General features: G+C 59.1%; 1 protein-coding gene across 1 annotated transcript in view; it reads left to right on the forward strand.

The window, feature by feature from the left end:
- TBC1D8 (TBC1 domain family member 8) overlaps positions 1–12372 on the forward strand; it is a 155652-nt gene that overhangs the window by 87748 nt on the left and 55532 nt on the right. Inside the window, exons 3-5 of the mRNA XM_054728001.1 lie at positions 1841–1959; positions 2929–3157; positions 5959–6199. Coding sequence (XP_054583976.1) covers positions 1841–1959; positions 2929–3157; positions 5959–6199 — 589 coding nt within the window. The remainder of the gene's footprint in view (positions 1–1840; positions 1960–2928; positions 3158–5958; positions 6200–12372) is intronic.

Genomic DNA, 12372 nt, shown 5'->3' on the forward strand with positions numbered 1-12372 from the left:
TACTCCCACCCTCCGACACGAAGGCCGAGAGTCCAGCCTCTCCCCGCAGGCGTCTGGGTCTCCCACGCATCCCCAGAAGCTGGATTTCAGGGTGATGGGGAGCTAATCTCCCCTAGGGTTGGAAAAAAAGCTGCACGACTCTTCCCCCGCCACCAGCCCAACCCACGCGCCTCTGCACCTCATCCCCTCCAAGTTCGCTCTTTCCTCTTCCCTCTTAGCTGTAAATCCACCATTCAGCCAGCTCTCCTGTGGTTCTGGGTGGCAGACGCTCTGTCCTCCAGTTGTATTTTTGAAATTGCTGTGCGCGGCTCAGTTCATTTGTTTAACTTTGCCGCCTTCTTGGTTCTCCTCTGTCAAAATGGCTAAAGGACTTGAATGTAAGATGGGAAATCCTAAGAATCCTCCAAGTCGGTGTCGGCGGCCTCCGGGGCCCCGAGGATCTCACTGGGCAGCTCGGCCAGGTCGGTGACGCGGATGGGTCTGTCCTGCAGAAAGATGGTCTCTTCCTTCACCGAGAGCCGCTGCGTTGAGTCCGCGGCCGCCGCCACAGCTGCTGCCGCGGCGCCCACGAGCCCATGGCCCCGGCTGAGGTGCTGACTGAGAGGAGCAGCTGCCCGGCCTGGGGAGACGCGAGCAGGAGTCGCCGTGCTCACCAGTCCATCTTTTAGTTGTATTTCCGAAACTGCCATGCGAGGCAACAGATCAGCCGTTCACCTCCGCCGCCATCTTGGCTCCTCGTGAGGTGTGATTGTATGGAGCTTTCCATCTAAACGTTGCTCTAAGTTAGTGGATAATAATCTACCCCTGGAAGTTAGTGTACCATCTCTGAATTCTCCAACAAGATCATGTACTAGTTTCCTAATAAATTTCACATGCGTTATCGGTTTTTCATTTTTTCTTTTTTGGCATCAGTTGAGACGGCATTTACATTTTACTTGTCCTTTCATGCTCATGAAAACAAGAAAAGATACTGGAAAAATAGACAAAAATCCCCCTCCCCCCGCGGTGAAACTACGTGTCGAGTGTGGCTCCACATACGAGCTGCTACCGATGCTAACCGTGTCGAGTCACACTCAACATCCGAGTGCAAAAGGTTAATGCCTCAAAAATAGCATGGCTTTGTTGTTGCCGCCTTTGAAAGAAATTAACTTACTAACACACTTCAGTGTTTTTGTTTTAACGTGTACTATGAAGCCTCTTTTTTTGTTGTTAATCCTCACCTGAGGGTATTTTTTCCATTGCTTTTTAGAAAGAAAATAGAAGGGGGAGGGGAGAGAAACATGACTGGCTGCCTCCCACACGCGCCCCCACTCAGGGCAGGGAGTGACCGGCACCCCGGTATGTGCCCTTGGCCGGGAATGCTCTGACCTGAGCGCCGGCCAGGGCTGCGGCTCTTCAAACGTGTGAGGGGAGTCCCTGGAAGCCGGGAGTGGGGTTCAGCCAGGCCTGTGGCAGGCGATGCCGTCTTGGAGGCGCTCCGAGGCCTCACTCTCAGGGGAAACAGAGGGGCCCGCACGCTGTGCGGGGGATTGCCGCCCGGAGGAGCGGTCCCTCAGATGTTCTTGGCGTCTGTGTGGAGGCCGTGGGACGCCACAGGTGAGGGGCAGGGTGTCCAGAGAGCGTGCCCCAGGTAACCGGCGGCGTGGCTTGGGACCGGTGCCGCCGTCCCCGTGCGGGGGAGACCTGGCTCCAGTGGGGGCGCCGCCGGGGCAGCGGGCAGACTGGCCCAGGACGTGAGAACCCAGGATGGAAGAGCTCCATGGACACAGATGCGTGTCCTTTGGAAAACGAATCCTCGTTCTGGGACTGACTCTCTCCACCCCGTGTCCCGCCCATCCAGGGGCGACGCTGGAGGAGGTGGAGCGGCACTGGGCCTGGCTGGAGCAGAACCTGCTGCACACCCTGGGCGTGTTCGACAGCGCGGAGGACGCCGCCAGCTTCGTCACCGGGAAGGTGAAGGTGGGTGCCGTGCTGACCCCCAGCTCCGTACAGGGGAGGTGAAGGTGGGTGCTGACCGCCCCCCCCAGCTCCGTACAGGGGAGGTGAAGGTGGGGCCGTGGTGTCGGGGGGAGGGGGATGGTGTCGGGGGGAGGGGGAGGGTGTTGGGGGAGGGGCAGGTGTCGGGGGAGGTGCGGGTGTTGGAGGAGGGGGATGGTGTCGGGGGAGGGGCATGTGTCGGGGGAGGGGGATGGTGTCGGGGGAGGGGGATGGTGTCGGGGAGGGGGATGGTGTCGGGGAGGGGGATGGTGTCGGGGGAGGGGCGGGTGTCGGGGGAGGGGCATGTGTCGGGGGAGGGGGATGGTGTCTGGGGAGGGGGATGGTGTCTGGGAGGGGCGGCTGTCTGGGGAGGGGCAGCTGTCTGGGGGAAGGGCGGCTGTCTGGGGGAGGGGTGGCTGTCTGGGAGGGGGATGGTGTCTGGGAGGGGCGGCTGTCTGGGAGGGGGATGGTGTCTGGGAGGGGGATGGTGTCTGGGAGGGGCGGCTGTCTGGGAGGGGCGGCTGTCTGGGGAGGGGCAGCTGTCTGGGGAGGGGCGGCTGTCTGGGAGGGGGATGGTGTCTGGGAGGGGCGGCTGTCGGGGAGGGGGATGGTGTCGGGGGAGGGGGATGGTGTCTGGGAGGGGGATGGTGTCGGGGAGGGGGATGGTGTCTGGGAGGGGGATGGTGTCGGGGGAGGGGCGGCTGTCTGGGGGGCGGGTGTAGAGCAGTAGGCTCCTTAGAGACCTGGGCCCAGCAGTCAGCGGCTGGCCAAGCCTCCGGCTGGTGGTGGCCCGGGAACCACTGCGCTTAGGTGTCCGTCCGTCCGTGCCCCGCGGGGCTGTGTTTCTGGGGCGGACAGTCTGGCGAGTGACTCCGTCCTGGTGGCTGTGGCTGAGCACGAGGGCGCCCCCCCCCCCACTTCTCCCTGACAGGGGTGTTGTCTCCGTGTCAGGCCCTGATCGCCGAGGAGTCCAGCAGCCGGCTGGCCGAGCAGGAGGAGGAGCCCGAGAAGTTCCGAGAGGCCTTGGTCAAGTTTGAGTCCAGGTTCGCCTTCCCGGAGGCGGAGAAGCTCATCACCTACTACTCGTGCTGCTGCTGGAAGGGCCGCGTCCCCCGCCAGGGCTGGCTCTACCTCAGCGTCAACCACCTCTGCTTCTACTCCTCCTTCCTGGGCAAGGAGCGTAAGTGCGGGCCTGGGCGGGGCGCCTGGCGCGTCCCCGATAAGTCATCAACAGGAGGAGTCGACCTCAGCAGACTTAAGTCAGCGGCTGAGATGATAACAAGTGATATTTGATTAATTTCCAAATAACTTCTGCAACAAACGTTTGCTTGCATTTACCGTTCCATCACGTAACCCCACTAAGGGATCCGGCTTCGGGAGCGTCGTGCTTTCTCCCGCCTTGAGGAACGTGTCTGCAGCTCCGCTCAGGTGGCCTGAGGGGCTGGCGTTGCACGCAGCTGTACCCGACGGCACCGTGGCCTAACGGCCTTCAGAAGCTGGGCCGAGGTCATGCGGGTTCACGCTGGGCTCTGACCCGGGCGTGCGGGTTCAGGAGCGGCTCGGCTCACGTCCCCACCGGGCCCGGGAGCCCACGGCCACAGACATCAGTCCTATACTGAATTTTAAGTATTCTCCTTGGAACTTCTTTTGGACCAAATATTGCTCCATGTGCCATGCAGGTGGAATAATGTCGTGTGTATATATAACTCACACGGAAATATTTCCTTTTTATTCCTGCGTTACGGTTTGTTTCAACTTGAACCTGAGGGCGGGAGGTTGCCTCTTGGGTCCTGCAGCGGCCGCGCGGCCGCCGTCTCTCCGCTCCCACTGCGGCCTCCGAGCCGGCGCTGTGGTCCGGGGTGGGGTGTGGCCGGGGTCCCTGTGAGGCCTGAGCATTCACGTGGGCTCAGGGGTCCCTGTGAGGCATGAGGAGCGAGTTCATTAAATGTTCGACAAAATAGAGCGGCTAACGTTTAAGCTGATAATTTTGTATGGCCAGCAAGTGATGTTAAAATGCCCCAAACAAACAAACAAACAAACAAACAAAAATCGGTAGAGAACCCCCCCCAGCCCCCCGTCCATGTGCCCTGTCTGTGCAGCCGCTCCAGCCCCACCTGCGATGTGTTCCGACCTAACCTGGCCTTGTTCTTCCTGCTGAAAGGCTCTCAGCATTAACACCGTCCTCCCGTGCTTATGTCTGTGCAAACTCCTGCTCACCCTTCAAGACTCAGTTCCGACTTCATCGCCTCCAGGGACCTGCCCTGGGCCCTGGTCACCGGAGCCCCGTCTGCGGTTCCGCACTGGGCTCTGGTACCGGAACCCGTCTGCGGTTCCGCCTGGGCCCTGGTCACCAGAACCCCGACTGCGGTTCCGCCTGTGCCCTGGTACCGGAACCCCGTCTGCGGTCCCGCCTGGGCCCTGGTACCGGAACCCCGTCTGCGGTTCCGCCTGGGCCCTGGTCACCGGAACCCGTCTGCGGTTCCGCCTGGGCCCTGGTACCGGAACCCCGACTGCGGTCCCGTGCTGGGCCCTGGTACCGGAACCCCATCTGCGGCTCCGCCTGGGCCCTGGTCACCGGAACCCGTCTGCGGTCCCGCCTGGGCCCTGGTACCGGAACCCCGTCTGCGGTTCCGCCTGTGCCCTGGTACCGGAACCCCGTCTGCGGTCCCGCCTGGGCCCTGGTACCGGAACCCCGTCTGCGGTTCCGCCTGGGCCCTGGTACCGGAACCCCGGCTGGGCTCTGCCACTGCCTGGAGCTCCTGCTTGCACGTCGGTCCCTGCTGGACGCGCTCTGCAGGGCGGGGCTTTCACAGGCAGCAGCTCAGCGGGGTTGAGGTGGAGAGGGAGAGGGAGAGGGAGAGAGAGGGAGAGAGAAGGAGGGAAGGACCTTATGTGAAAGCAACAGGAAAGAAGTAGCTGAAGAGCCTTACTCCCCAGCGATTCTCCACCGTGGCCGCAGGCATTTCTGAAACATGCCCTCTCCCGCGTGTAGTGGGGCACTGTCCGCTTCTCCCTCAGACTGTAAGAAACAAAACAAAAACAGCCACCAGCCAACACAATAGCTGCCCAGTGTGAATGAATCAGAATTATACCTGTTTTTTTTTGTTTGTTTGTTTGTTTTTTGCCAGATCAGCAAAAATTATCCTATAGTTTAGGGTATGCCGCAGAATTTTGGTAACTAGTTTGTGTGCCATGAGATGGAAAAGGTTGAATTCGCTGCTCTGGCCTAATGTGGAAATGCTGCCTTTTGGAATTATTAACGTGTGGAAGGAACTGTTGCAAAATGAAAGGAAGGAACTAGTAGAAAGGAAAACACTTCATCATCCCCTTCTTCATTTGAAAAGGAAAGTGAGTTCTTTTCCAGCACTGACCAGTCATTGTCACTAACTCTCATTTTGCCAGGATGGTAAAATTTGGAGAAAATAAAGGGCTCCCCGTATTTGGTGACAGTTGTTACTTTAAGTTGTGACCTGTGTGTCCCCCGTGCTCTGCAGCACGCCTCACCGGGCTCCATGCACGGACACACTCCCGAGGTGGACACTCGTCCTGAAGTGCACTGAGCCCTGATCGCAGTGTGAGGCCCCGTCCTTGGCGCAGTCTGAGCGCAGCCGTTCCCCTAGCCGAGGTCACGAAGAGCCCCTGTGCGCTCTTTCCGTAGCTCCTGCAACGGCTTGAAACCAGCATTTATGCGGATTAAAAAATTTCTGCATCTTTTGCAAAAATTGAACTTGAAATATTCTTGAGAGAATGTTCACTTGCTGTTTCAGAATGTGTTCCTTGCACCTACGCGTGGCCAGCAACTCGGGGAGTTCCACTTACACCCTAACGAATACCGCCCGACACGAGCCGCTGCCGGCAGGCAGTTCTGGGCTGGCCCTGCCCTGCTCTTCCAGAGGCACCTGTATCTCAGTGTAAGGAAAGCACACACACGTTTGGGGTACATTTTGGGGTGAAATATGTGTTTGCTCTTTTTTCTTCTAGTTAAACTTGTGATCCCTTGGGTTGACATCCAGAAGTTAGAAAAAACGTCCAACGTCTTCCTGACGGCCACCATCCGCGTCAGCACGCCCAGCAAGGAGCGGGACTTCTCCATGTTCCTGGACCTGGAGGAGGCACTGAAGGTCATGGAGCAGCTAGCCGACGTGACGCTGCGCAGGCTGCTGGACAACGAGGGCTTTGACCTGGACCCCCCGCTGCAGGAGCCGAGCCAGATCACCAAGAGGTGAGCTCCGGGCCAGGCCCTCCGGGACCAGCTGCAGCTGCCACTGTGCCGCCTGCCTGGCCTGAGCTGTATGAGCCTTAACCTTCCCTCCTCGCAGCACCCCTGCTGTGTTGTTAATCACGACAGAGATGCGGTCACTGGTAGCAATGATTATTCATTTCCTTTATGCCATAGACTTTGATTTCTAGGTTCAATTCCTTTTTTCAGATGTTATTTCAAAATTGATTTTCATAAAAAATACTTCTAGAAAATGTAATATGGTAGCCTCAAGCTAGAATTCTATTCAGCATTGGGTTTTATTAATGAACATTAAGAAAATTTACATTTTCATATGAAATTACTTTGTAGAAAACATTTTCAGGACAGCGGGCTTATGTTCACACCAACTTATTAGAAATGTGCTACTAAGAGTGTCTACACGCTCTGATCAGGGAGCCTTGTGAAGTGGTTGCTTGAGGTACTTGTCCCCTTAAAGAAGCTCCACGTCTCAAGTGACCTCAGGTCACTCCTCAGCAGGGTAGGAACCTCAGGTCACTCCTCAGCAGGGACAGGAACCTCAGGTCACTCCTCAGCAGGGACAGGAACCTCAGGTCACTCCTCAGCAGGGACAGGAACCTCAGGTCACTCCTCAGCAGGGACAGGAACCTCAGGTCACTCCTCAGCAGGGTAGGAACCTCAGGTCACTCCTCAGCAGGGACAGGAACCTCAGGTCACTCCTCAGCAGGGTAGGAACCTCAGGTCACTCCTCAGCAGGGTAGGAACCTCAGGTCACTCCTCAGCAGGGACAGGAACCTCCGGTCACTCCTCAGCAGGGACAGGAACCTCAGGTCACTCCTCAGCAGGGTAGGAACCTCCGGTCACTCCTCAGCAGGGACAGGAACCTCAGGTCACTCCTCAGCAGGGACAGGAACCTCAGGTCACTCCTCAGCAGGGACAGGAACCTCAGGTCACTCCTCAGCAGGGACAGGAACCTCAGGTCACTCCTCAGCAGGGACAGGAACCTCAGGTCACTCGACAGGAACCTCAGGTCACTCCTCAGCAGGGACAGGAACCTCAGGTCACTCCTCAGGAGGGTAGGAACCTCAGGTCACTCCTCAGCAGGGTAGGAACCTCCGGTCACTCCTCAGCAGGGTAGGAACCTCAGGTCACTCCTCAGCAGGGACAGGAACCTCAGGTCACTCCTCAGGAGGGACAGGAACCTCAGGTCACTCCTCAGCAGGGACAGGAACCTCAGGTCACTCCTCAGCAGGGACAGGAACCTCAGGTCACTCCTCAGCAGGGACAGGAACCTCAGGTCACTCCTCAGCAGGGACAGGAACCTCAGGTCACTCCTCAGGAGGGTAGGAACCTCAGGTCACTCCTCAGGAGGGTAGGAACCTCCGGTCACTCCTCAGCAGGGTAGGAACCTCCGGTCACTCCTCAGCAGGGACAGGAACCTCAGGTCACTCCTCAGCAGGGACAGGAACCTCAGGTCACTCCTCAGCAGGGTAGGAACCTCAGGTCACTCCTCAGCAGGGACAGGAACCTCCGGTCACTCCTCAGCAGGGACAGGAACCTCCGGTCACTCCTCAGCAGGGACAGGAACCTCAGGTCACTCCTCAGCAGGGTAGGAACCTCAGGTCACTCCTCAGCAGGGACAGGAACCTCAGGTCACTCCTCAGCAGGGACAGGAACCTCCGGTCACTCCTCAGCAGGGACAGGAACCTCAGGTCACTCCTCAGCAGGGTAGGAACCTCAGGTCACTCCTCAGCAGGGACAGGAACCTCCGGTCACTCCTCAGCAGGGACAGGAACCTCAGGTCACTCCTCAGCAGGGTAGGAACCTCAGGTCACTCCTCAGCAGGGACAGGAACCTCCGGTCACTCCTCAGCAGGGACAGGAACCTCAGGTCACTCCTCAGCAGGGTAGGAACCTCAGGTCACTCCTCAGCAGGGACAGGAACCTCAGGTCACTCCTCAGCAGGGACAGGAACCTCCGGTCACTCCTCAGCAGGGACAGGAACCTCCGGTCACTCCTCAGCAGGGACAGGAACCTCAGGTCACTCCTCAGCAGGGACAGGAACCTCAGGTCACTCCTCAGCAGGGTAGGAACCTCAGGTCACTCCTCATCAGGGACAGGAACCTCAGGTCACTCCTCATCAGGGACAGGAACCTCAGGTCACTCCTCAGGAGGGACAGGAACCTCAGGTCACTCCTCAGCAGGGACAGGAACCTCAGGTCACTCCTCAGCAGGGTAGGAACCTCCGGTCACTCCTCAGCAGGGTAGGAACCTCCGGTCACTCCTCAGCAGGGTAGGAACCTCCGGTCACTCCTCAGGAGGGACAGGAACCTCAGGTCACTCCTCAGCAGGGACAGGAACCTCAGGTCACTCCTCAGCAGGGACAGGAACCTCAGGTCACTCCTCAGCAGGGACAGGAACCTCAGGTCACTCCTCAGCAGGGACAGGAACCTCAGGTCACTCCTCAGCAGGGACAGGAACCTCCGGTCACTCCTCAGCAGGGACAGGAACCTCAGGTCACTCCTCACCAGGGACAGGAACCTCAGGTCACTCCTCAGCAGGGACAGGAACCTCAGGTCACTCCTCAGCAGGGTAGGAACCTCAGGTCACTCCTCAGGAGGGACAGGAACCTCAGGTCACTCCTCAGCAGGGACAGGAACCTCAGGTCACTCCTCAGCAGGGACAGGAACCTCAGGTCACTCCTCAGCAGGGACAGGAACCTCAGGTCACTCCTCAGCAGGGTAGGAACCTCAGGTCACTCCTCAGGAGGGACAGGAACCTCAGGTCACTCCTCAGCAGGGTAGGAACCTCAGGTCACTCCTCAGCAGGGTAGGAACCTCAGGTCACTCCTCAGCAGAGACAGGAACCTCCGGTCACTCCTCAGCAGGGACAGGAACCTCCGGTCACTCCTCAGGAGGGACAGGAACCTCAGGTCACTCCTCAGCAGGGACAGGAACCTCAGGTCACTCCTCAGGAGGGACAGGAACCTCCGGTCACTCCTCAGCAGGGTAGGAACCTCAGGTCACTCCTCAGCAGAGACAGGAACCTCAGGTCACTCCTCAGCAGGGACAGGAACCTCAGGTCACTCCTCAGCAGGGACAGGAACCTCAGGTCACTCCTCAGCAGGGACTGGAACCTCAGGTCACTCCTCAGCAGGGACAGGAACCTCAGGTCACTCCTCAGCAGGGACAGGAACCTCCGGTCACTCCTCAGCAGGGACAGGAACCTCAGGTCACTCCTCAGCAGGGACAGGAACCTCAGGTCACTCCTCAGCAGGGTAGGAACCTCAGGTCACTCCTCAGCAGGGACAGGAACCTCAGGTCACTCCTCAGCAGGGTAGGAACCTCAGGTCACTCCTCAGCAGGGACAGGAACCTCAGGTCACTCCTCAGCAGGGTAGGAACCTCAGGTCACTCCTCAGCAGGGACAGGAACCTCAGGTCACTCCTCAGCAGGGACAGGAACCTCCGGTCACTCCTCAGCAGGGACAGGAACCTCCGGTCACTCCTCAGCAGGGACAGGAACCTCAGGTCACTCCTCAGCAGGGTAGGAACCTCAGGTCACTCCTCAGCAGGGACAGGAACCTCAGGTCACTCCTCAGCAGGGACAGGAACCTCCGGTCACTCCTCAGCAGGGACAGGAACCTCAGGTCACTCCTCAGCAGGGACAGGAACCTCAGGTCACTCCTCAGCAGGGTAGGAACCTCAGGTCACTCCTCAGCAGGGTAGGAACCTCAGGTCACTCCTCAGCAGGGACAGGAACCTCCGGTCACTCCTCAGCAGGGACAGGAACCTCAGGTCACTCCTCAGCAGGGACAGGAACCTCAGGTCACTCCTCAGCAGGGACAGGAACCTCAGGTCACTCCTCATCAGGGACAGGAACCTCAGGTCACTCCTCAGCAGGGACAGGAACCTCAGGTCACTCCTCAGCAGGGACAGGAACCTCAGGTCACTCCTCAGCAGGGACAGGAACCTCAGGTCACTCCTCAGCAGGGACAGGAACCTCCGGTCACTCCTCAGCAGGGACAGGAACCTCAGGTCACTCCTCAGCAGGGACAGGAACCTCAGGTCACTCCTCAGCAGGGACAGGAACCTCAGGTCACTCCTCAGGAGGGTAGGAACCTCAGGTCACTCCTCAGGAGGGTAGGAACCTCCGGTCACTCCTCAGCAGGGTAGGAACCTCCGGTCACTCCTCAGCAGGGACAGGAACCTCAGGTCACTCCTCAGCAGGGACAGGAACCTCAGGTCACTCCTCAGCAGGGTAGGAACCTCAGGTCACTCCTCAGCAGGGACAGGAACCTCCGGTCACTCCTCAGCAGGGACAGGAACCTCCGGTCACTCCTCAGCAGGGTAGGAACCTCAGGTCACTCCTCAGGAGGGACAGGAACCTCAGGTCACTCCTCAGCAGGGACAGGAACCTCCGGTCACTCCTCAGCAGGGACAGGAACCTCAGGTCACTCCTCAGCAGGGTAGGAACCTCAGGTCACTCCTCAGCAGGGACAGGAACCTCCGGTCACTCCTCAGCAGGGACAGGAACCTCCGGTCACTCCTCAGCAGGGACAGGAACCTCAGGTCACTCCTCAGCAGGGTAGGAACCTCAGGTCACTCCTCAGCAGGGACAGGAACCTCAGGTCACTCCTCAGCAGGGACAGGAACCTCAGGTCACTCCTCAGCAGGGACAGGAACCTCAGGTCACTCCTCAGCAGGGTAGGAACCTCAGGTCACTCCTCAGCAGGGACAGGAACCTCAGGTCACTCCTCAGCAGGGACAGGAACCTCCGGTCACTCCTCCGCAGGGACAGGAACCTCAGGTCACTCCTCAGCAGGGACAGGAACCTCAGGTCACTCCTCAGCAGGGACAGGAACCTCAGGTCACTCCTCAGCAGGGACAGGAACCTCAGGTCACTCCTCAGCAGGGACAGGAACCTCAGGTCACTCCTCAGCAGGGACAGGAACCTCAGGTCACTCCTCAGCAGGGACAGGAACCTCAGGTCACTCCTCAGCAGGGACAGGAACCTCAGGTCACTCCTCAGCAGGGACAGGAACCTCAGGTCACTCCTCAGCAGGGTAGGAACCTCAGGTCACTCCTCAGCAGGGTAGGAACCTCAGGTCACTCCTCAGCAGGGACAGGAACCTCTGGTCACTCCTCAGCAGGGTAGGAACCTCAGGTCACTCCTCAGCAGGGACAGGAACCTCAGGTCACTCCTCAGCAGGGACAGGAACCTCAGGTCACTCCTCAGCAGGGTAGGAACCTCAGGTCACTCCTCAGCAGGGACAGGAACCTCAGGTCACTCCTCAGCAGGGACAGGAACCTCAGGTCACTCCTCAGCAGGGACAGGAACCTCAGGTCACTCCTCAGCAGGGTAGGAACCTCAGGTCACTCCTCAGCAGGGTAGGAACCTCAGGTCACTCCTCAGCAGGGACAGGAACCTCAGGTCACTCCTCAGCAGGGACAGGAACCTCAGGTCACTCCTCAGCAGGGACAGGAACCTCAGGTCACTCCTCAGCAGGGTAGGAACCTCAGGTCACTCCTCAGCAGGGTAGGAACCTCAGGTCACTCCTCAGCAGGGTAGGAACCTCAGGTCACTCCTCAGCAGGGACAGGAACCTCCGGTCACTCCTCAGCAGGGTAGGAACCTCAGGTCACTCCTCAGCAGGGTAGGAACCTCAGGTCACTCCTCAGCAGGGTAGGAACCTCAGGTCACTCCTCAGCAGGGACAGGAACCTCAGGTCACTCCTCAGCAGGGACAGGAACCTCAGGTCACTCCTCAGCAGGGACAGGAACCTCAGGTCACTCCTCAGCAGGGACAGGAACCTCAGGTCACTCCTCAGCAGGGACAGGAACCTCTGGTCACTCCTCAGCAGGGTAGGAACCTCAGGTCACTCCTCAGCAGGGTAGGAACCTCAGGTCACTCCTCAGCAGGGACAGGAACCTCTGGTCACTCCTCAGCAGGGTAGGAACCTCAGGTCACTCCTCAGCAGGGACAGGAACCTCAGGTCACTCCTCAGCAGGGACAGGAACCTCAGGTCACTCCTCAGCAGGGTAGGAACCTCAGGTCACTCCTCAGGAGGGACAGGAACCTCAGGTCACTCCTCAGCAGGGACAGGAACCTCAGGTCACTCCTCAGCAGGGACAGGAACCTCAGGTCACTCCTCAGCAGGGTAGGAACCTCAGGTCACTC

This window comes from Eptesicus fuscus, chromosome 16 (genome assembly GCF_027574615.1).
Source record: "Eptesicus fuscus isolate TK198812 chromosome 16, DD_ASM_mEF_20220401, whole genome shotgun sequence".
NCBI lineage: Eukaryota > Metazoa > Chordata > Mammalia > Chiroptera > Vespertilionidae > Eptesicus > Eptesicus fuscus.